Raw genomic sequence first — 26,247 nt, 5'->3', positions numbered from 1 at the left:
TTCCCATTCTGGTTTATTTTATCTTTCCAGATGTCGGACGAGCAACACCCAGCCGGGTTTTGAGTCAGGAGCGACCTGTTTCTCGCCAGCCAGCAGCGCGCGGTCGGTCAGTCAGTCAGATCGCTGAGGATGGCAGCGGGGGTAGCAGCCTGGCTGCCGTTCGCCCGGGCGGCGGCTATCGGGTGGATGCCGGTGGCGAGCCACCCCATGCCCGCCGCCCCCAGCGACAGAAAGCGGCCGCAGGACGGGCTAGTCATCCTCAACGTGAGCGGCAGGCGCTTCCAGACGTGGCGGAGCACTCTGGAGAGGTACCCCGACACCTTGCTGGGCAGCTCGGAGAAGGAATTCTTCTACAACGACGACATCAGCGAATATTTCTTCGACCGCGACCCGGACATCTTCAGGAACATCTTGAATTTCTACCGCACGGGCAAGCTGCACTACCCGCGGCACGAGTGCATCTCGGCTTACGACGAGGAGCTCGCCTTCTTCGGCATCATCCCCGAGATCATCGGCGACTGCTGCTACGAGGAGTACAAGGACCGAAAGCGCGAAAACGTCGAGCGCATCCTGGACGACGCGGAGGACGAGCTGAGCGCCGAGAACCGCCTGCCGTCCATGACGGCGCGCGAGAAGGTGTGGCGGGCTTTCGAGAACCCGCACACCAGCACCCTGGCGCTCGTGCTCTACTACGTCACCGGCTTCTTCATCGCAATCTCGGTGATGGCCAACGTGGCGGAGACGGTGCCGTGCGGCGCCATGCCGGGCAGCGTCAAGGAGCTGCCGTGCGGCGAGCGCTACGCCCTGGCCTTCTTCTGCCTCGACACGGCGTGCGTCATGATCTTCACCGTCGAGTACCTGCTGCGCCTCATGGCGGCCCCCAGCCGGTACCGCTTCGTGCGCAGTGTGATGAGCATCATCGACGTGGTGGCCATCATGCCCTACTACATCGCCCTGGTCATGACGGACAACGAGGACGTGAGCGGCGCCTTCGTCACCCTGCGGGTCTTCAGGGTCTTCCGGATATTTAAGTTCTCCCGCCACTCGCAGGGCCTGCGCATCCTGGGCTACACCCTCAAGAGTTGCGCCTCCGAGCTCGGCTTCCTCCTCTTCTCCCTCACCATGGCCATTATCATCTTCGCCACTGTCATGTTTTACGCCGAGAAGGGTTCCACTGCCACCAAGTTCACCAGCATCCCGGCTGCTTTCTGGTACACCATTGTCACCATGACCACTCTGGGGTAAGTGCCTGGGTTTCTCTGCACTCTTGACTGGTGCAGGTTGGTCTGCTTCCAGTTCAATTGTGGGTTTTACTTGGCCTGTGTTTTGTGTTGAATGGAACTTTTTGATCTTGGTACCACTGATTCATTGGCTGCCCCAAGTTGGTTTTGGTCTCCCTTGAGTTAATTTGGAGTAAACTTTCACGCAGAAGGCCAGTCATAGAGTTCAGTGTATTTATTGAATGTGCGCTGCTTTTGAAGGGTTCTCTGAACAGGTGCATTGTTTGTGCAGAAGGTGTGAAATTATTTGTTGGAAGAACCAATGCCACAAAGGTTAATCTGCATACGTTTGAAGTTTTTGATAATATTAATGCAGTTAACTTGACCGACTTTGGAAAGTTTGAAACATATAATTTCTCTCCCCTTATCAGCAAATGTCATTTTCATATTGGTTTGTTCTGTGCCCATAACTAAGAGGTATATTGAAATAACCGTGACAACTCTGAAAGTCTATGTTTGAATACACATAAGTACTTACTTTATATTTATAAAATACAACAACACAGAATTGCCACCAGGAACCTGGGATGAAAACAACTGAGAAGCTCTGTATTTCTGAAATGTTGGAATACAAAGTTGCATTTTTAATAGCTTTTATTATCATTTGATATTAAAATGTATTGTAATTTATGGTTCAGCAATCATGGATAGGTTTTTAGTAAATTATGAGGCAGCTTGGAGAACCAGTTGCTACTGTTGTGCTGAATATGGCCATCTTTGTCACTTACAACTCTCTGACCTAATGGGACAAAACCGACCTTGAAATTTTGGTCCATAATGTCTAACCAAGCTTTAGCCAATAAAGACATGTAAAATTCCAATAGTATCGATTACATTTTATCACTCTTGGGTTGTAAATTTCCATTCGTATACAAAGATGATTGATGTTAGTAGGCCTTTCATCCTGTGTGACCCATCAAACTACAACAATTCTGATGGTAGCATGACAAATAACTGAGTTGCTTGAAAACTCCTCTGCACTTGAGTGCAAATATTGAATTAAACCAGTTTTCTAATGGCAGTTATAAATATTTTTGCTCTGTTTGATGCATGCGTATATACAAGTTGTAAACCACAACAAAGCAATTTCACAAAACACTTTGTAGTTTGCACTAAGTGTGCACCTGGTCTTGAATGGGATGCAAACACTGTTATAGGGGCCTATATATGATGTTTTAACACTAGATTATCCAACAAATTGTTGAATAGTTAAGTCATATGTCAAGGCAGACATTATCCATTCCCTAAAATAAGATTTGCAACTGGCTTAACTCTGAGGATAAGTTGTAAGAAAGCCTTGTTAAAGTAAACAATTCATCGCAGTACCGTAGAACTGATAGTATAAAAAAGTTTCATTCTGCTGCAAGAAGCGGGCAATCATTTTCAATCATTACATCATAATTTAATTTAAGAAAATACGTAATATGTTGGACTATAATCAAGTGATCCTCCTGGAGGTGTATTGCAAGAACTGTATCAATACTGCACCTAGATGAGCATTCTTCTTCTGTTGGGGGTCAGTTCTGCACATTGCTTGACTATTGCTTCTGGGCCTGGGGAGGGACTTTTATGACTTTGGAGACAGAGCCAGAATCTACATGTACTGACTGGGCTGTATTATATTTAACCCAGTCTGCACTTTGAGTTCATCACCTGCTAACTGCTAGCAAGTGTTTTCCTTCATGGGTCCAACTGGATTTGAGACCATGACCATTCAACAAAATGCAGAAGTCTGCAAATTATGGCTTAGATCCCTATATCAATCTGATGACCCTTTTTTGACAGGACACATTGTTCTGATCTATGGCATTGGGGGAGAAAAAGGTAAAACATGAATACAATTAAAATGACTAAAAGAACACATTGAATTGACATAAATTGATTAAACCATTAAAAATGATTTAAATAAATAATAAATGCATGCTATTACTTAATTTACCTTTTCCATTCAGATCAATGGACCCATTGGATTAAATAGGATAGCATTGTATCTGAGTCCGACCAAAGTGTGTCCATCCCTTCAGCTCAGCATGAATGACCTCTACTTCGGACACATTCCACATATTTCATGCTGCTGAGCAGACATTGGAAGTTGCTTGATTAGTAAGGGTGTCAGGGTGGCCTAATTCTGCCTCTATCACTTATGAACTTAAAGACATACTGAAGAGCAGAGAAATGTGTCAGACTCGATAATAATCAGCACAGGAGCACCTCAAGGCTGCGTGCTCAGCCCCCTGCTGTACTCACTCTATACTCATGACTGCTTAGCCGGTCATAGTATGAACTCCATCATTAAGTTCGCTGACGACACCACTGTTGTGGGACGTATCCCTGATGGGGATGAGTCAGAGTATAGAAGAGAGATCGAGCGACTGTCCATATGGTACCAGCACAATAACCTGGCCCTCAACACCAGCAAAACCAAGGAACTGATTGTGGACTTTGGAAGTAGGATGGGGACCCACAGTCCCGTTTATATCAACGGGTCGATGGTTGAAAGGTTCAAGGGCTTCAAATTCCTGGGCGTGCACATCTCTGAAGATCTTTCCTGGTGATGCAATTATTAAGAGTAGATTACAGAGAGTCGGTTTGTCAAGGAGAACTCTCTCTAACTTCTACAGGTGCACAGTAGAGAGCATGCAGTAGAGTTGCATCATGGCTTGGTTCGGCAACGTGTGCGCCCTGGAGAGAAAAAGACTACAAAAAGTAGTAAACACTGCCCAGTCCATCATCGGCTCTGACCTCCCTTCCATCGAGGGGATCTATCGCAGTCGCTGTCTCAAAAAGGCTGGCAGTATCATCAAAGACCCACACCATCCTGGCCACACACTCATCTCCCTGCTACCTTCAGGTCGAAAATACAGGAGCCTGAAGATTGCAACGACCAGGTTCAGGAATAGCTACTACCCCACAGCCATCAGGCTATTAAACTTGGCTTGGACAAAACTCTGAACATTAATAGCCCGTTATCTGTTATTTGCAGTTTATTAGTTTATTCATGTGTGTATATATTTATATAATGGTATATGGACACACTGATCTGTTTTGTAGTCAATGCCTACTATGTTCTGTTGTGCTGAAGCAAAGCAAGAATTTCATTGTTCTATCAGGGGCACATGACAATAAACTCTCTTGAACTTGAACTTGAACTTGAGAGAGTATATGGACAACAGTTTCCTATGGAGCTCCAGCATTATTCACCTAGCATTCTCATTTCAATAGTTACACTGAGTAATGACCTGGTATGTGAAAACGGACTTTGTGTCCAGGTTTACTGAGACCGTTGTGGTATGTGGCATCGTGAAAAGTCTGGAGTAAATTACTTATTACTAAGTGTTAGATTTCCAGAGGGGGAGAAAGATCCACTCCAATTTTCTTTCTATTGTTAATGGATTGTGTACTAAATGTTTTATATTAGGGCAGCATGGTGTACATAAGATTTTATTTGTTATCATGGGAGTGACACATACCTGATGTAATGGGAGTCTAAATAATTTCATAATATTAGATAGTTTAATAGTGATTCTAAGGAAAGGTATTGAATGGACATTTCAAAAGTTGTAATTTTTCAGTCCACATGTACAAAAAAGGCACGAATTTTTTTTATTTTTTGCATTTACTTTGTCTCTAGACGGCAAAGGAAAATAGTTTCAGCATGTTCTGTATAAGGCAGAATGCATAGGAATTGTAGTAATGGACACTCCAGAGATGCTTCCTGATGCGCTGAATTACACCAGCACTTTTTTGTGTCTTCTATCAAATTGATTGCTGTTTTTGGAATTCTTCACTGTTCGCACATAGATGAATTGTTAAAACAATAACCACTGTATAAAATAAAAACGTAGAATGCTTAAATATAGTTTTGATGCTTCACCATGAAAAAAACAAATTTGTACTACAGCTTTGCTGCTAATAATGATGCCTAGTTTAAAACTACTAGTGTTTCAGCCAGTTGCCAAGTTTCTTACTTACAATTTGACTACTTTTGGTGGCTTATGGTAATTAAATATATATATTTTTTAATTGATTATCCAAACTTGGGATTTGCACAGGCAGTTGTATCTATTAAAATATGTTGGTTATTCCCTTTTTCAGTATTACTCAAAAAGTGAAGACAGACTTTAAAAACCATTGACATCATAAAACTATGTGTTGGAACAATAAGCATAATCTTGCAGGTCAAGCAGCATCTCTGGAGAACATAGAAAGGTGATGTATTGGGTCAGAACCTGTCTTCAGTCCAGATCTGAAATGTCACATCTCCATGTTCTTCAGAGATACTGCTTGACCCGCTGAGTTACTCCAGCACTTTATGTCCTTTCGTGTAAACCAGCATCTGCAATTCCTTGTTTCAACATAATCTTGCTGATTTGCTCGGAAATGAAGTGCATTATTTGCAAATACTGTATATGTTTTCATACTCTAGTATGATCTTGTGTAAATGTGGCCTAGATGTGTAATTTTGTGTTGACAATTTAAGTGGTCAATTTTATCTACAATGATGAAATGAAGTGCAATTCGGAGTAAACCAAAGCCTGAAGTTGTCAGTTGTAAGATTGCAGTTTTTTAGTTAAATAAAGAAAATGGAATTTCATCAGGTGAATTTTTGAAGCTCTTTGTATTTTGTCCAACAAATCCCTCATCGCAAATGAAAGGAAATCCAATTGTTCTGTAGCACAGAGGCAAAATCTAATGGATTTTCTGCAAACGTTAGCATGTGGTTATTTATGATTTTGCATTCCTTCTTATTAAATGAGTTCTGGATATGCACCATGCCTCAACTTATTTCCAGTTATCTTTCAATAAGTATGTACAAGTTTGAAATATAGCCGTTTGTAATGGAAATTGAATCAACATTAGGCCACAAAACTTTTTCTATAGACTGTTGAAAGGACAGGTAGTTCTACTATAATGAGTGTCTCCATGCCACAAATTGGGTATAAAGCGACTGGTGAAATAGGGAACTCTATTTGTGTTGCACAGACCAAATTGGTCATAATACAATTTTGATGAGAACCACTTAACAGTTACTTTAGAAACAGTTACTTTAGAAAGTGGCAGAAAAAAATCTGTTTTGAAAAATAAACATTGGGGGGTGATTGTTTCAATCACCCAAGTAATTGGATACTATTGTCTTTTAAGAACACCGTCTGCCAGTTTCATTACAAATGGCCATTGAAACTGACAGGCAATTGCTTCTGTTGACACTATAATGTGTGGGAACAATAAACATAACCTCTATTAATCAATTTAACATACAGCCTTTGGAATTGTAGCTTTCAGTAACAAAAACAACTTGCAGTTATGGTGTAATAAAGTCCTATTTTTTTGAAAATCCTGGAGGAGGATGGGAGGGAGGGAACTGTGTTATTATGAGTGAAGCTCTCTAGCCCCTAACCCTCTTTTCTATTCCCCATTGACACAATTGGTTTTATAACATGACCTTCTTTTGCACAAGGTTTTTAGGATCACTGCTATCGTTTCATAGCAGAATTACCTTTATTGATTTACTTCCAGTGTGGTGATTAATGCAGGCACATTTCAATTGTGAGTTGTTGCAGTATTGGGATGGGCATTAGCACAATGTCAGAGTTCGATATTTAATCGGTAAGTAGACAAAAATGCTGGAGAAACTCAGTGGGTGAGGCAGCATCTATGGAGCGAAGGAAATAGGCGACGTTTCGGGTCGAGACCCTTCTTCAGATTTAATTAGTAGATCATTCGACCATTCAGCTTTTTAATGTTGTTTTGACACCAACCTGCCAAATTTGAATTTTGGCATTTCAGCTACCAAGCTTTTGTAACCTTGCACAGTAGAACATGTGTTCAGTAGTAGAATGAACTTCGGCAGCAGATAAGATGTCATCAAATGAATTAGTGTGCTGTTACTAAGTAGGGATTTTAAACTTTATTGAGTTCTTCAGAAGTCAAGGTCTACAGTGTACTTGTAAAGCATGCATGCATTACACAAACCTGTTGCTTTCTGACATAGATGCATTTGAAATTGTGCTGACTGAGAGACTCAGACCAGATCTGATAGCTTAAACATGGGCTCCAGGGAGCTTATGTGGCACATCAGTGCTGGAAGTATACACCACCATGACCTGTAACCTATTAAACTAGCGTGCTCATCATACTGCCTTGTTGTTATCAAACTAGGGAACAAACCCAGGTTCAGTGAGAATGCGGCAGGAATTGCTTGGAGCAACACATGGTGTGCCTAAGATTGAGGTGCTAATGGAGTTCCAGCATTGGAAGACGTGTGACAAACAATTAAACATCATAGCTAAGCAATCCCAGAAACATTATAGCAGGTCAAAATTCTGCAGTTGTACCACATTTAGTTGCGACTGGTGGATAGGTAAACTGCTGCTGAGAGAAAGAGGCACAAGAACTTTGAAACATGTGAATGCTAGAGACAAGGCTGAAGCATTTGCAAAGACATTCAGCCAGAAGTGCCAAGTAGATGATTCTTCCTAGCTTCCACCAGCACAAGAGCCCAATTTGCATCCTATAAAGAAATGGTTGACAGAACAGGGTAAAGCAAATGCAACTGGACCAAACAATATCTGTGGTATAATATTGAAGATCTGTACTTTGGAACCAGTTGTCCCCCTGGCCAAGCTATTTTAGCTCAGTTGCAACACTGGCATATACCAGCCAGGTGTAAAATGACCTGATGTGTCCTGTTCACAAAAAAACATGAAAAATCCATTCCAACAAGTTGCTGATCAATCGGCACCCCCTAAACAGTAAATCATTTCACAAGTGGTTGCACCATCTACAAATTGCACTGTATTTATTTGCAGTAGCTACTCCAATAGCGCTAGTAAACTTGCAGAATTTATCACCAATAAGAACGGCAGAAATGTAGGAATGCCACCGCCTGCATGTTCCCTTTCCATTGCACTTCATCGATCTATTGCTATTTTGCTCGCTCTCTCTCACTCACTTGACTCGGCACTCACGGCATCATTTGGCATTTTGCAAAGACAACTGCATCTGCAGTTCCTTCCTATTAAAGATGAACCCTGGCCCGAAACAACTCCTAATCCATTCCCCCACAGATGCTGTTGCCCGCTGAATTCCTCCAGCACTCTTGTGTTTTTTATTTAACTCTGAAATTGAAGATAGACACAAAAGGAATGGGTGATGTTTCGGGTCGAGACCCTTCTTCAGACCGAAGAAAGTGCTCGATCCGAAATGTCACCCATCCCTTCTCTCCAGAGATGGTGCCTGGCCCGCTGAGTTACTCCAGAAATTTGCGTCTACCTTTGATGTAAACCAGCATCTGCAGTTCCTTCCTACATTGTTCTAGTAAATCTTGTCTGCACTCTCTGCCGTGCTTTTGTGCTGTATAGTGCAATGCCCAATATCCCAGCCTCAATGAAACCAATGTTTTAACGGAGTTTAATAGTATAGTATAGTATAGTTTCTTTATTGTCATTGTAACATGAACCATGTACAACAAAATTTAAAACTTAACACAACCTCCTTGCCTTTACATCCCCGTGCAAGGAAGTGTGGGAGGGAACCCACGCGGTCACGGGGAGAACGTACAAACTCCGTTCAGACAGCACCCATAGTCGTGACCGAACCCGGGTCTCTGGCTGCCTTACAAGCGGTGTAAGGTAGCAACTCTACCTCTGCTCCACCATGCCGAATAATGCCTTGCTGCTTTTGGTGTGGCAGCTTTTGCAAACCTTACGGGGCTGTCCAACTGCGGCAACCTAATCAGCGAGTTAAGAAGAGTGTCTTCGACCTTCAAGCTCGAGGGCACTCGCCTGGAAAACCTCGAGCTGGATCGACCGTCAGCGTTGAAACCGCGAGCTGGATCAACCGACCACACACACACACAGCTGGATTGACCGACCACACACACACACACACATACACATACACACAAACACACACACACACACACACATCGCACAGGCGGGGGGGCAGGGAAAGCAGGAGCGCTGTCTGAAATTCACACCCGCGATGAAGAGGAAGGTAAAAGATGGCTGCACAGTGTACGGTAAGTCCTTTAGAGAGCGCGGGGAGGGGGGGGGGGGGGGGAGGAAGGGGGAGAAGGGGAGAGAAGGAGTGGAGACACATTTAAGAAGTATAATAAAGTTTAGCGGGCATTTTACCTACCGGTCGGTTTTCCTTAGTCCTGAAAACTCCAATAAGCCAACATGCTGAAATATTTTCTGCGACCTAGCTGAGGCCGTGAGTATTCAGGAACTTGCCTCGAGCATGAAGGAGAGTTCCAGTGACCTCATAGGACCTCCTAGGACCACGTGTCGACCACGTGTCGACCATGCTGCGAGTTTGAGTCGAGGGCAAACTCTTCTAAACTCGCAGATTAGGTCACCGCAGTGGGACAGCCCCTTTAGGCCATTTTGCGTATAGGGGTTTGGATGTATATGTGCGTTGATCGCAGAGCATTTAGCTTCAATGATGGGTGATATTTCATCTAAGCTTGCCCCAAACCAGCTGGTATTCTTATGCTTTTCTTTCCTGAAGGCAAGTAATTTTTCATCATAGATGACCGTTATCAGAGATTTTCAGTCTTTGATGCATTTCCTTGGCGGTTCCAAGGTTGGGAGGGGTTTGGTGAACTGTGCTGAGAAACCTTGATGTTCACCCACATTATTGGAGATGTTGTTATAGGGCTGACCTTTCTTTTTGGATTTACTTTATATGGGAGTAGCTTCACCTTGCTCTTGCTGAGTGAGAGGTCAGTGCCACAAGTTGCACTGTGATAAGCTTGAGTGTGGACAACACAAGGCAGATCCTTTCTTCTAATGTTTAAGAAGGAACTGCAGATGCTGGAGAATCGAAGGTACACAAAAAAGCTGGAGAAACTCAGCGGGTGCAGCAGCATCTATGGAGCGAAGGAAATAGGCAACGTTTCGGGCCGAAACCCTTCTTCAGACTGATCCGGGAGCGGGGGTGGGCGGGGACAAGAAAGGAAAAAGGAGGAGGAGCCCGAAGGCTGGGGGATGGGAGGAGACAGCAGGGGGACTGAGGAAGGGGAGGAGACAGCAAGGACTAACAAAATTGGGAGAATTCGATGTTCATGCCCCCAGGATACAGACTCCCCAAACGGAATATGAGGTGCTGTTCCTCCAATTTCTGGTGCTGCTCGCTGTGGCCATGGATGAGACCCAGGACAGAGAGGTCGGAGACGGAGTGGGAGGGGGAGTTGAAGTGCTGAGCCACCGGGAGGTCAGCTTGGTTATTGCGGACCGAGCGGAGGTGTTCGGCGAAACGATCGCCCAACCTCCGCTTGGTCTCACCGATATAGATCTGCTGACATCTAGAGCAGTGGACGCAATAGGTGAGGTTGGAAGAGATGCAGGTAAACCTCTGTCGCACCTGGAACGATTGCTTGGGTCCTTGAACGGAGTCGAGGGGGGAGGTAAAAGGACAAGTGTTGCATCTCTTGCGGTTGCAAGGGAAAGTGCCCGGAGAGGGGGTGGTACGAGAGGGAAGGGAAGAATTGACAAGGGAGTTATGGAGGGAGCGGTCTTTGCGGAAGGCAGATATGGGGGGAGATGGGAAGATGTGGCAAGTGGTGGGGTCACGTTGGAGGTGGCGAAACTGACGGAGGATTACTTTTTGTATGTGACGGCTGGTGGGGTGAAAGGTGAGGACTAGGGGGACTCGGCCCTTGTTGCGAGTGGGGGGATGGGGAGAGAGAGCAGTGTTGCGGGGTATGGAAGAGACCCTGGTGCGAGCCTCATTTATGGTGGAGGAGGGGAACCCCCGTTCCCTGAATAATTAGGACATTTCAGATGTCCTGATGTGGAACGCCTCATCCGTGGAGCAGATGCGGCGTAGACGGAGGAATTGGGAGTAGGGGATGGAGTCCTTACAGGAAGCAGGGTGGGAAGAAGTGTAGTTCAGATAGCCATGGGAGTCAGTGGGTTTATAGTGTATGTCGGTCAAAAGTCTATCTCCTGCAATGGAGATAGTGAGGTCAAGGAATGGTAGGGAAGTGTCGGAAATGGTCCAGGTGTATTTGAGTGCCGGATGGAAGTTAGTGGTGAAGTGGATGAAGTCAGTCAGTTGTGTGCGGGTGCAGGAGGTGGCACCAAAGCAGTCGTCGATGTAGCGGAGGTAGAGGTCGGGGGTGGGGCCCTGGTATGTATTGAACAAGGATTGCTCGACGTAACCGACAAATAGGCAGGCATAGCTGGGGCCCATGCGTGTGCCCATAGCTACGCCTTGCATTTGGAGGAAATGGGAGGAGTCGAACGTGAAGTTATTGAGGGTAAGGACCAGCTCCGCTAGGCGGAGGAGAGTGTCAGTGGCTGGGTATAGGTTGCTTCTCTGGTCGAGGAAGAACCGGAGGGCTTTGAGACCATCGTGGTGGGGGATGGAGGTGTAGAGTGACTGGACGTCCATGGTGAAGATGAGGGGGTGAGGGCCTAGAGAATGGAATGCGCGGAGACGACGGAGAGTGTCTGAGGTGTCTTGAACATAGGTAGGGAGGGATTTAACCAAGGGTGATAGGATGGAGTCAAGGTATTTGGAAATGAGTTCGGTGGGGCACGAACAGGCAGAGACAATGGGTCTTCCGGGACAGTCAGGTTTGTGGATTTTAGGGAGAAGGTAAAATCGGGCTGTGCGGGGCTGGGGAACGATGAGGTTGGAGGCTCGGTCGGGTAGGGCATTGGAGTGGATGAAGTCGGTGATGGTGCTGGAGATGGTGGCCTGGTGCTCGTCAGTGGGGTCATGGTCCAGGGGTAAGTAGGAGGAGGTGTCCGAGAGTTGGCGCGTGGCCTCAGCTTTGTAGAGATCGGCGCGCCAGACTACCACGGGACCTCCCTTGTCAGCGGGTTTGATGACCACCTTTCTTCTAATGATGAGTAGATCGAGTTGGTGGGAGTAACCAGAACAGGGATGATGCCTTGTGGCGGTGTTTGCCCTGGAAAAAGTATTTGTGATGCAGAGTTTCTTTTGGGTTTATTCTTTCTTTCTTTTGTTTCTTGGGTACCTAATTGACGTCTGCTTGTCAGGATGCCCCACGCATCCATAGAGGAAGGAAAATATTGATTGAACCTCATTGATTGGGGGCTGCCCAGCTTGAGGCAGATGATAACTCACAGGAAGGACAAGATGCTCCTTCCCACCGTCAGAGGTAGCCCCTGGCTCCCAGGCTCCACTCCAATCAAACTTGACCTATAGCCTATAGCGGCTACCTCCCATGGTTCTTTTCCCTCCTTATGATCAGCAAGGATGAAGTCTCTCCAGACATGCCTAGGATCTGCATTCCCCTCTCGACTTAATAGACTGATTACAAAGGAACAGCAAGGCTGCTATATCTGCGGCCTATTTGGTTGCGGGAGTTGCAGAACGAATGAAGATCTAGGCCTTTGGCTCACCTGAGCCATACCCACACAGCAGTGGCATCCTATTTCACCCATAGCTGGGAGCCAGCTGATGGACGCCAGGATGTGTCAACATGCCAGTGGACCTACACTTTGCATTGGGGCCAATGTTTCTCCAAGATCACCACGCAGTATCACTTTGAGTCCCAATATATTCACTCGGACACCCGTCGACTTTGGCAAGGCCTGAATACTATAACAGGCCGCAGGGCAAAGTCATTGCAGGATCACTACTGCATCAGTCTGCTCTTTGTTAAACTTTTCGCATGAAAATGTTTTACTTCACTCACTGGGCAAGATTACCAGTGTATGAAGAATCACGTCTATTATGTATTCTGACTTACCCAATTGGACAAAAACAGGCCCAATTTTGGAAGATGTTGGAAATCTTCAATAATGCACAGAGGTGAAAAAACAGCAAGTTCATCTACAGTACAATTCTAAACCACGAGACTAACAATATCAATGAATGACGCAGACAGTGAAGAGTAAGATTCACATTTGCTGGACATTACCCATTAATTCCCTTTCTGGTATAATTCAGTGTGGAAGTTCAAAAAGGTTGTGGAACAGCAATTTTCAAACATCAAATTTGATTAATGACCTATATTAAAAATAAAGAGCAGACCAGCATCTTGTTTTTCAGAAAATGGAAAAGTCTAATTATGATAAATTTAACAGCTGAAGCCACAAATGTTTTGTTCGCTGAGGTTCAGATTCTTCAAGAGTGATGACATAACGAAAGTGTACACACGTTATGTTTGAAATGAAGAGAGGCCTCAGTGGGGGGGGGGGGGGGGGGGGGGGGGGGGGGGAGGGTAGCTGGTAAGGGAAATGTAACTGATGCCCATTGAATGCAAAGCTGAGAGCTTACTATGTCCATGCTGCCTATTACAGTAATTCAATGTGCAATCTGCAAAGGTTTGATGGTTATCAGTCCAGCAAGAGATTCAAGTTTGAGTGTAACGAGATAAAACTAGCCTTATTAGGTTCAAGCCAGCCTCCTACTGATACCCAGTCTAGATAAAGGGTCTCCATCCAAAATATCAACTGTCCATTTCTTCCACAAATGCTGTCCAACCCATTGAGTTCCTCCAGCTGCTGTCTTTTTTCTCCCAACTGAATTAATGGGTAATGCCCAGTTAATGTGAATCTCGCACTTCATTGCCTGCGTCTTCCATTGATGTTGTTAGTCTTGTGGTTCAGAATTGTACTGTAGATGAACTTGTTCTTTCATCTCTGCGATTTATTTAATTTATAGGAGTGGAATAAAAATTTCCAACAAGAGTTTAGCATGAAATAGGATTGGACCGTGTCTATCAAGCTGTAGACACATAATACATATGATTTTTCAGACACTGGCAATCTTGCCCAGTGAGTGAAATTAAAAAAAGTGTATGTAAAAAGTTTAACAAAGAGCTGACTGATGCAGTAGTGATCCTATTATGGGTGGAAAGGTGTTATGGTTTCTGAGGAGGTGAATGTTTATTCTTTATTGGGTTGTACTTAATTAGAAATTACTTGAAGTTGAGGCTGAACTCAGATTGTACCTTTCCCAAATTGACTTCCTCGTAGCTATGCGGATTACAATGCACATTACAATAAATGAATGGTCAGTATATATTCATTCTCTTTCATGTTTAGTACATTTTTTTGTGGAGTAATATGTTCTTGAGTGTGTTGTTTGCTGCACAACAATATTAGAAATGTCAACTTGGAACAGCTGCCTCTATATATAGGGATGTAGTTTCATGTGAATACTTAAAATTGGTTGACATTGTAATACTAAAAGTATTCCATTTTAAAAATAAACATTTAACCTAGATCCAATTGCTGGAGAAACTCAGCGGGTGCGGCAGCATCTATGGAGCGAATGAAGTTTTGGGTGGAAACCTTTCTTCAGACCTTCGGACCTTTGATTTATCCAGCATCTGCAGTTCTTTCTTAATCCAGATCCAATATCATGAATAGCTGGTGTTCGTGGCTAGTAACCTAGGCAACACAATCAAAATGGAAAAATTGGTTATTTGTGAAACATTAAAATGTCTAAATTCAATACCACATTTTCTACAAAGGCTCTTTGATTGACTTTGAAGTAGCTTTGTCCAACTCAAAATTATAGAAAATTATATCCAGTGATTTCAATGGAGTGAAGACATGTTATCAGGCTGCTGGCCAGACAGAAATGATGATCTAGGGGTTGTAATGTTACTCTGTTTCAACTGCTGGATGGTCAGTGTTTCTGCCAGAATCGGGTGGTAGAGTCTTTAAATGCTCAAGTCTAACTTTCATGACAAACATAGCACCCAGTTAAGTTAATGAATGTAAGTGTGTGTTCCAAACAATGTCAGTAGGTCAAAGATCAGTCCAGGGTTCATGTGTGGGTTTGTCAAACACTAGTGTACCTCTGAATTGCAGCAAAGCAACCAGAGCCACATTCATGGTGTTCTTTCCTGATTTCGTTTGGGAGGCGGCACAAAGAGGAAATCACCAACATCATCCAACCAACTAGATTCACGTTGTAATATTTAGAAAACGCTGAATGCACTTGGCACCATATAGTGGCTTGGTGGCAGGGCCAGGTAAAATCCCGGGTGTAGTTGAGTGCTTTAGAACTAGCTCGAACTCTACCAAAGCTGTCCAAGTACATTTAGGGTACTAGCATTTATCCAGCTTTGTGGAAGGTTTCCAAATATATTCTGTTTACAAAAAAGCTACAATGGAATTAATCCAGCTAATTATTGCTCAACCAGTCTACTCTCAGTCATTAACGGATCAAGTCAATAGATATTTTTAAGGCAGAGGTGGATAGATTCTTGATTAGTAGAGGTATCGGGTTTATGGGGAGATGTGAGATAATGGGGTTAAGAGGATAAAATAGATTAGTCGTGATTCAATGAAGGAATAGAATTGATGGGCTGAATGGCCTAGTTCTACTATTACTTATGAATTTATGATCTGGGTGTTAGTAGGTATCCTTGGTGCGATCAAACAGGATTAAATCACCAAGCGCCTGGGGAATGTATAGAGATGTTCATCAAGATGTTGCCCGGTATCAAGAATTTCAGTTATGAAGCAGGGCCAGGTCTCTTTTGCATGAAACGGAGGAGGTTAAGAAGAGACATAACTGAGTTTTCCAAAATTATGAGTGCTATACAGTGCAGGAAACTTTTCCCATCATCAGAACCAAATAAAACTAGGATAAGGGATTTAGATGGGACTAGTGTATGCAGAATGTACTGTCTCTGCGCTGGAGGCAGAGTCACTGACAGTATTAACAAGTGTCTAGAGGAGCAATTCAAATGTCTAGACACAGAAGGCTACTAACCAAATGCTGGAATAAGTGGTTAATACAGATGGGTGCCCACCGGTCAGTTTTTGGCGTAGTGGTCCAAAGGCTTGTTACTGTGGCTGTATGATTATGAACTGATGCTCAATTAGGGTTTCCCAGGATCACTTGCTTATAGACTTCACAGTCTTGGTCCAAGCATGGACCAATGAAATGAACTCAGGAGATGAGGTGAGAATGACTACCCTTGATGTTAAGACAACTTTTGACTGAGTGTGGCATTAAGGCAGCATGGTAAAACTGAAATCCAGTGAGCATCAACAGGAAAACTCTTCAGTGGTTGGAATCACATTTCCCCAAAAAGGAAGGCTGCTGCAGTAGTTGCAGATCAATCATCACAAACTTAGGACATCACTGCAGGTGCTCCTCGAGAGAATGTCCTGGCTCTGGCCATTTTAATTAGTGACATTACTTTCATTAAAACTCATTCCATTTGCAGTTCCTCTTCTTTGGACAATGAAACCATCTATGCCATAGTGCAGCAAGAATCAGACTACATTCACAAATTCACGTGTCAGACACTGTCTATCTCCAGCAAGAGCTTGTTCAACCACATACCCTTGACATACAATGGCAGGTAATTGCTGAGTCCCAAGCATCAATATCCTGGTGGTCTTTGTTAACCAGCTTTATAAATATGGTGGCTGCAAGAACAGGTGAGAGACAGGGTAACCTGCAGTAAATGACTCTCCTTCTGAACCACAATGTCTTTCCATCATTTAAGGCATGTCAGAGGTTCAATGGAATATTCTTCCTTTGGCTGAATGGTCAGAGAGCCAACCACTCAAGAAGCAGAACGTCATGCCACTTGGCCCACGAACCAACCTAAATATTCATTCCCTCCACCATTAGCAGGTATTGGCTGTACATTGTACCATTTGCACTACATGGGATATTGACATTTGCAGGTTCCCCACAGAGCTGCGCATCACAATCACTAGCTCTAAAATCCTGAAGTTCTCTACCTTGTATTGTGATGAGTATGCCTTCGCAGCAGGGCTGAAGTTTTTCAAGACGGTGGCTCACCACCACCTTCAGAAGGGCGTTTTGTGATCGACAATAAAAGGTGGCTATGCCAACATAATAATAATAATAATAATAATAATATAATAATAATATATTTTATTGTCATTACACGTCAGTGCAACGAGATTTAGTATGCAGCTTCCAACCGATGTAAAAGAAAAGTAAAATAAATAAGTACGTAGCTGATCCAGAAATGATTTATATAAAGCTAAATCTAGTAAATCTAGTAATATATTTTATATTTCCATTGTCATCAATAAAAATACATTTTTCAGATCACTTGATTTTAATCTACTTGTGCTGCATTTTGAATTTCACTATGATTACTGAACTACCGGTACCATTTCTTTAACTTACGATTCATTGTGGTTGAAGGTTGGATCCTACAGGCATTTTCTATATTCCATGTGTACTTTTAAAATATATTACACTCAGAGATTGGCTTCAAATTGCCATATTACTAACATGAGTATCATTCAGTTGCAATCACTCATCTGCAACCAAGTTGTAATTAGTTTTGTGTTTTCTTTAAGCATCAGCCCCATTGTTTAGTATTGTTTAAAACTGAGTAGTTAATGAGCCAAAATGAATTGGCACATTGATATAGACTATATATGTTTAAGCACTCTTTTTGGTTTTATATAGTTCATGGTTTGAATTAAACAATTCATGCAATTTGGATTGTAATGTGAAATTGGATTAAATAATTGAAACTATAGGGATTCATTGCACAAGTACTGGACGTTGTTCTGATAAAAAAAACAACTACAGTATGATATAAAATGTTAATTTAAATTTATGAGTGCAGGTATCTAACAAAATTAAATCAATTCATTATTATTTGTGTCTGAGTCTGAGATTGTCTAAAGGTATATAAACTATATGGTTATGTCAGCTGGAGACAAACTGCTGTTAGAATTCCTCCCCCTCCCCTCTCACTTCTGCCAGTTTGTGAAGCATTCATCGACAGGCCAACTCTGAATCGTTAAAACACAACTAACATAATATTAAGTGGCTATGTTATTCTCCAAATTAATTAACTAAAGCAGTATTTAAGAGAATTTTAAGGGATCATCCATTTTGGTTATCTGTAAATAACAACACTTTATGCAAGAGTTTTAGAACCCATTTTCATGCTTTCCTTCATTTTCACGTCAAACTTCTGTATGGATTTTGTTTTTTGTCAGTTTGTAAATACTGATTGATTTAGTGTGACCATAAAATCCTTGGGCCCAGTAAGATACATTTATTAAATCTGCAATGAAGGGTTAGATTTGATTCACTATGGCTGGTTGAAAATTATTAAGCAGAAAGGGTGCTTTACTTGGAACAAGAAATCCTAAAATCAATGTAACCTTTGTGAAGTAAGTGAAATGTAACAACTTTTTTCGAGGAATATTTTGTTATATGAGACACAACACTGAAATAATTCTACCAACCACAAGCTCAAACACAAATGTTGAATATCTACTGTCTCTGCCCAATGTGGAGGTAGCCCATTGTCCAAATTGTTAATTTTGTTTTCTTGCAAATGTTGCAATGCAAATGTAGCCTTTGATTATATTTGCAGAAGTCAAAACATTCACAATAACAGATTGTCACATTGCAACTGAAAGTTCCAGAAATGTTTTAATTGCTATCATGATGATGATGATGAGTAATTACTGAAGAGGCACAGAGATGTATGGAATTGAACCAAACTCTAAAATCAAGAGTATAGCAGAGATAAAGAGGGAGGATAATATTCTACCCTGCTGCACAAAATCAGGTATGCCGCCACCATATTCTTATGGAACTGAACTAACCTGTTCTCAGAAATTATGTCTAGATCCTGTTTCTACTAGAAGACCATACATTGAAATCCAATAATTATTTTGGGCCATTGTGCTTCTGATGTGTCTGCACTTATCAGTCTGAAGAAGGGTCCTGATCCAAAATGTTGTTGTCCATTCCCTCCAAAGATACTATCTCCAGCTCTTTGTTTTTTGCTCCACTCTTAAGGTTGCTTCTTCCCTTGGTCCTCAATTTTATAATACTCTTTACTTTGACATCACCTTGGCCTCAAATATGCAGCAATTTAGATGGCCTTTGGTACTGCTTGCATCTCCACTGTCAAGTCTGGTTCTTTCTAACAAAAAAATATTATGTTTTAAACACTGAAATGAAAAATAACTATCATGGAAAACAGATATGCAAGCAATCTGTGTAAGTGAAACTGTGAAATATAAACTGATGGCTTTAGAAAATGTAATTTAATCAATGTAGGTTAATTCTGAAGTGCCTTCCAATTATATTGGGAAAATTAAAAAAACAATTGGTGGTTGGCTAGATTGCCTTTCTATTGCCTATTATAAACGGTGAGAACTTGCCACGTATGCTAAGCCGGGTTACTAAAACCTAACATGGCAGAGGGTGAGAGTTCTCTTTGGTTTAGATTTAACAGTACATTATTGAGGTTCTCAGTGAACAGTCAAAATTCCTGTTTATTAAATGTTATGCCATCAGACATGTGCACAATCATTTTGCTTGTATTTTTCTGACAGAATGAGCAAGGAATAAAAATATCACAGATTTTATTTTAAAACGGTTGCAGGATTAATTACTTCACAGTAGGATGCTTGAGGAATGAAGACATTACATTTCTTCTGTCATTTACCCGCTTAAAATCTGGTCCATTATCTTATGGGACTTAACACTTGTTTCCAGAAGCCTTGTGCTGGACCTTCTTTCTGCTAGAAGGACAAGCATTGAAGCACCAGCTGCTTTGTCCTTGCTCATTGCTGCAGGATTCTGTTGCCAAAAAATAGGTATTTTACTATGGTTCAAGCGATACAGTAGCACTGATTTTCATTCCCTTCCAAGATGTTAATCAGTAGAAGCGAGCTTAACCCAATATAACTGCCCCATGTAACCATGGAATGATATACATAGTATTTACAAGAAGCCAATCATAATAAACAGTCTTATGATAGTATTGAACCCTCACTGCAGCCTTTATCCATTCTTTTAAATTGCAGTCCATCAATATATTTATGTACTTAATGTTCCCTTGTCTATCTATGTGTTGTTTTGACAGTGGCTGCAGTAAAACGTTTATTTAATACTACAGCTAATTTGCCAGTAGGAGGCCAATCCAGTTTCAACAATCTCAATTGTACACTGGGTGATATGGAGCGAAAAATGGACTGATAATCTGGACGGAGATTTATAGCTTTATTTCATCTCATGTGAAGATCCCTCATTTGATATCCTATCTTTGATATGTTCTACCTGGCCCCACAAAATTTGTGCATGAGGGAATTCAAAAGCCAGACTTGCAGTTCCAGACCTTGTATCTTAATTAATTTTGTCTTGCTGCAGTTTGTTATATATTTTAGTTAGCTTTGCCGGGTCATCATTTTTGAAACTTTCCTTTCTCATTCTTAGTTGTAATGTTCTTGGTTGCTAAATGCTTTGAATGACAGTATTTGAAGAAAATACGTATCCCGTTTTGGTTCTGAGCATACAATGAGTATCCAAAATTGCAGGCTTAACAATCCCTGCAACACTTTGACTGCACTTAGCATCTCTGGGATCTCTGCCAAAAAAAAATCACCTTTTTACATTATGTTCGACGAGAGTCGTCTTAAGCTGTCTCCTCGTTACAAAACAGCTGTCCCAGAATTATGTAATTTGCTGCACCATGATTTACTGAAGGAGGTGCGGAGGGTGCAGGAAGCTTGCATGCTTCTTTTTAAACCTTTGCAGGAGACCTCTGGTGCTTGCAATGGTATAAAGTGTGCACATATACCAAACCAGTGACATGCTCCCTTTGTAAGTAGCAGTGCCTTCACAATTTTCCAGAGGAAAATAGTTTTTTTTGGAGTGCTGGATACCATAAATGCACTGGATATCTTCATTTTGGCCCCGTAGGCTTGCAGCATTGTGTTGTTCATAATTAGTGTGATACTGTGGACTCAGCTCCTATGATACCCTATAACAGAAGGATCATTAAGCACATCAACGACCATGGTCCTGGAAATAGACATGATGTTTTTATGATGCCGCATTCAGCATAGTTATTGCTTTTATTGAATGTAGATGGAAACTAGATAGATTGTGGTTAGCAAAGTGGGCTGTGGCACTCCTGACCTTGCAAATGTACTTCAGTTTGATTTTCTTTTCCTCAATTCACTTAGTTAAAAATACCAATAAATTACCACATATAACATATTATTTGTCAATAAATATTTAGTGTGCTGATATCTTTAAAAAAACATTAATATTCTGAATCCTGGAACTAAGATTTATAATTTTCTGTCATAGGCTGAGCTCTTCATGATTTGTTAGATCTGAATTGATGATAAGTTCTGAGTGGTTAAATGGTTCAGTTAACTGCATTTAATTCAGAATTTTATGAATGCTTAGTTTGTGAAATCTTAATGTATTTTCATTGCATGTAGCAAAGATTTCATTCAGGTTCTCTGAAATCTGTTTCTAATTTACAGACTAAAACATTCTGTGATGACAATCTTGTTGGATATTGAAGGCAATAGTAAGGTTCTACTCAGATTATTTTAATAACATATACCTTTGAGCAGAATTAATAATAAGACTGAATAAAATGGCTGAACGGCAGTTTTGTTTCCACCTTGGATATCCTATCCCAGGATTTTAGTTCAAATGTAAATTTCAATTACTATGCAGACCAAGTTATTGCCCAATTATTTCATGTCCTATGGGCCTGTCCCACCTAGGCGATTTTTCAGGCGACTACCGGCGACTGTCAAGTTACCGGCAGTCGCCTAAAAAAACTGCAACTGGACAGTCGGAGTGGATCACACACACGCACATCGCTTCCTACACCAGTCCGTTATGCAGGCAGGGGACAGGGCAAGCGGGGGAGCGCTGTCTGAATGAAATTCACACGGTGCAAAGCCAAGGTGATACAGCCACACACCACAATGAACAGGAAGCTTGGCGCTGTAATTAAGACGGCTAAAGCACAGTGTACGGTAAGTCCTTTAAAAGAGGGGGGAGGGGGCCAGTTATCCTTGGTTCTGAAAACTACTGTTTATGTTTTTTGCCCAATGAGCCAATGAAATTCACCGGTCAGCACCGGCTACAACCTACGAGAACCTTCGACCTCCTGGCAACCCACCAGGACCTTCTGGCGACCCACCTATGGCACGAGAATTCTTGCTACTCTACATGGCGGCATCATTCTAGTTGCTGCTAATTTTTCAACATGTTGAAAAATTTGTGACGACTATAATGAGGCTGCGACTAGTTCCTAGAATGCAGGAACTCCTCACGACCATGAAGGCCACTCTCTGGCAACCACCTGCGAACATGTGGCGACCATGTGCCAATTGCATAGTCTCCTGCAGTCGCCTAAAAAAATGCCTAAATGGGACAGGCCCATAAGGATTTTGATTCACAGTTGTGGGAAAACGCAAGGAAATATAGGATCAACTAAATTTAACTGGGGTATCAAAGGTATTTTATTAGTCACATTCACATACACCGAGGTGTAGTGAAGTGAAATGCTTTTTGCCATTTTGCAGTACACAAAAGAATACAGACATAACACCAATGAGAGTCTTAAACACAAAGAACATCCCCCCACAGTGGCTCCCACCATGAGGGAAGGCACAAAGTCCAGTCCCCAACCCCAGTTCACCCATAATCGGGCCTATTGAGGCCTCCACAGTTGCCTCTACGGAGGCCCGATGTTCCTGGCCGTTCACGCCGGGTGGTGGTGCTCCGGTGTCGGGAGTGTCCTCACAGCGGCTTGAGAACCCTGGAACGGCCGCCTCCGTACAGGAGGCCGCGGCTTCCGAAGCCGACAAGGCCGTGCCGGTTGGAGCGCCACAACTGGCGATCTCGTCGCGAGATCCCAGGCTCCCGGTGTAAAGTTCGGCGCCGCCGCCCGCAGCTGGTCGCTCCGCAGTCCCGCAGCTCCGCGATGTTGTTCCCGGCGGTCTCAGCTCACCGGAGCTCCAGCGCGGCGACCCAGGCAAGGCATCGCCCGCTCCACGATAGCGCTCCAGCGCTGTGCCGCCGCCGAAGCCGAGGTTCTGGGCGGTCCCCGACAGGAAACACCGTTCCAGGCCTGCTGGTAGGCCGCAAGGACGGGTCGAAGCTGCAGCCTGGAGAAAAGCTGCCTCTCCGACCAGGTAGGGACCCTGATAGGTAGTTTGCAGAACAAGCATACAACACAAAGTTCTGGAGTAACTCAGCGGTTCAGGCAGCATCTCTCTGGGGGACATGGATAGATGACGCTTGTTCTGAAGAAAGCTGCCCTAATGTTGCTCTTTGTCTTCTTCAGGCTGAAGAAGGTTCCTGATTCTAAACGTCACCTATTCATATCCTCCAGAGATGCTGCCCACCCGCTGCCATTCCAGCACTTTGTGTTCGACACAAGATTCCAGCATCTGCTGTTCCTTGTGTTTGCCTTTTTTGTAGTTTCTGCTGTAGCTATGTGTCTTCAGTGTTTACCTTTTTAATTGAAGTTTGAAAATGATTACTCACTTCCTGATTTGTTTTACTTTTTCATTTCTCAATGTACTTTCACACCAACATTCTAATATCTGTCACATCACTTATTTAATTCTGTTTTTCACACATACAGTGCCTTTGTTGCTCATAATGTTGCTGTTTGAAATCTGAATGCTCTTTGATAGTGTAGATTTTCTGAGTTTTGAGGGCTTAGCTTAAAAGGAACACAGTCTGTGCTCCATATTTTCAGGTGCATAATAAACTAAGGATATTTTGCTTGCCGTTTTCTACTAGAGAATTCAGCAAGACACAAATATGTACTTGGTTCTGTTTAAATTTTGGTCAGAAGGAGCTGAATATTTGGAGATTATGCCAGTCTCTGACTATGGAGGGTAGATTTTAATTTTTATCCTTGCAATATCCCTTTAAATGGTTCACAACGTTAATTGCAAACACATGTAATTTTTAAAAGGGACATTCTCCTTTATCTTCACTGATGTAATATTTCCATTATAAGAAATAGGCTCACAAATTCTGTGTAAACTGCACCTGGAGACAGGATCTCAGAATATAATCCCCATCATAAATGCTTGGGAGGTCTAACGAGCTCCAACTCTGTGTTTGGACTTCACTCAGAGTTCAGTGACAGAATGCAACTAGCAAATCACGAAGGAGTTCAGCTAGCAAAATCAGATGTGAGCACTGGTGGTAGAAAAGAAGAAAATCTAGGAGATGGTTTCATCAATATAGTAGAATTCCTATAATCTACTGTACAGGGTCAGATATTCCGATGGCCAATGTCTGGGTTTTTGAGGCTTTGTCACACTCTCTCTTTGAACGTATGCAGCTCTGCTGGAAATAATTGAAATTTGGCATGTGCTCCACTGTATCTGAGGATTCTTGCAAATATCAGGAGGAAAATTACTCCCCAGTTACCGATGGGGAAAACCTCAGCTGTTATTAACATTTAACCTGTCACTAATCCTCTTGGGAAGATTAATGATTGCTTTTGTGGTGTCAGGAACCTATAACTCTTCAGGTTTGACTTTTGGTTATAGTGTTGCTGAAATCTGACACAGAACAAGGAAGTTAATCTTCTGTGTGAGTAGAATAAATACAACACTTATCTCTGCTCTGTAGGCAATTAGTGATTGATCACTTTACATCCATGCAGTTTGGAATGAATTATAAGGTCTCTGTGCACTCTTGCCTCCAATTTGCATGACCTTTCCACATACTTCAATTACATTGTCTCCACATTTTTCTTCTAATGAGTTTACCCAGAGTTTTGATAGTTGTGTAATTTATTTTATAAGAGAAAGCAAATAACTTTAATGATAGTTACAAATGAGTACTGTGCCCCATTTGACGTGTAATTATATAATACTTTTAAGTGAAATGTAAATCGGTGAAATCCTTCGCTCCATAGATGCTGCCTCATCCGCTGAGTTTCTCCAGCATTTTTGTCTTCCTTTGTAAATCGGTGAAGATACCTGGATATTTTTATAGATTCAACATGGTGTGTTCATTAAAAATAAAACATATTAAAAAGGTATTCATCGAGTGGATGATTGGTGTGTCTTCAAAATAATGCCATATTATATTGATCCAATAGTTTCTGAAGAGATGTACTGACTTGACTGAAGCATGCCTCCAGGTCTGCAGTGGCACCACAATCTGGTGCTGTTGGTGTAGCTGACATGTGAGTTACAAGGAGCATGCAAGCAGGCATTTGAAGCATCACTGCAAATCATGAAGACGATGGCTGATCTGATCGTAACCCCAACTCAACTCCAACTTCTCAACTGCCCACCTCTGATAACATTTAACCCCCTTGATTATAATCTATCTATCTGAATCATAGTTGTAGAGCATGGAAATCTGCGGTTTGGCCGCACGTCCAAACCAAACTCTTTGCCCCTCTGTATAAATCTTGTTTGTTCTGTATTAAAGATTTTCAAAGAATCCTTTATTACCATTCTTTGAGAAAGACTCGTACCTTCAAAGTGCAAATATTTTTGCCTTGTGTCTCTTAAATGGATAATTCCATATTTTTAAACGGTTCGAACCCAACACGCCTCATCCCGCTACAGATCATGACCTGCACGAAATTGCATGTTTTAATCACGTTGCCTCTCATTCTTCTAGACACCAGTGTTTGAGACTAGCTTGTCTGACCTTCCCTCTGAAGATATCTAGGTTATTCCAGCTATCCGCTTAGTAAATGTACTGAATTAATTGAAACACATTTAAATAAGGAAACTGATACAGTATAGAGTGGTCCTGATGTGGTCTCGCCAATATCCTAAAGATGAATATACCATCATTTTTGTGTTTGATTCCCTTCGTTAGAAATAACATCTGTTAGCCTGATTCATTACATGCTGCACTTGTATTATGTAGAGATGTTTGTTAATAATTGCACAATATTCAATTCCATTTGTAATTCTTCAATAAGTAAAGTAGTGTATACTTGAATGCAGCAAGATGTGGACACAGGACTGATAAATGGCATGTAATATTCATATCATTGAAGTGCTAAGCCATAGCCATTTCCAATAAGAGAAAGCTTAGTCACCTATCTTTGGCAGAAAAGCTGCGAACACCAATCTAAGCAGATCAGGCAGCATATGAGGAAAGAGAAACAGTTAAGTCAAGGACCCCTTTATCAGAACTTGCAGTGAATTGCTATCCCACCTGCCGTTTAAGTCATTGCCAACTATACCAC

General features: G+C 42.3%; 1 protein-coding gene across 1 annotated transcript in view; it reads left to right on the top strand.

Moving 5' to 3' along the window:
* kcnd2 (potassium voltage-gated channel, Shal-related subfamily, member 2) overlaps window positions 1–26,247 on the top strand; it is a 411,877-nt gene that overhangs the window by 1,221 nt on the left and 384,409 nt on the right. The window contains exon 2 of the mRNA XM_055650846.1: window positions 31–1,241. Within this exon, the coding sequence (XP_055506821.1) occupies window positions 130–1,241 (1,112 nt within the window). The 5' untranslated portion in view covers window positions 31–129. The remainder of the gene's footprint in view (window positions 1–30; window positions 1,242–26,247) is intronic.

This window comes from Leucoraja erinacea, chromosome 19, assembly GCF_028641065.1.
Source record: "Leucoraja erinacea ecotype New England chromosome 19, Leri_hhj_1, whole genome shotgun sequence".
Lineage (NCBI taxonomy): Eukaryota > Metazoa > Chordata > Chondrichthyes > Rajiformes > Rajidae > Leucoraja > Leucoraja erinaceus.
This window is presented reverse-complemented; position numbering and strand designations above follow the sequence as displayed.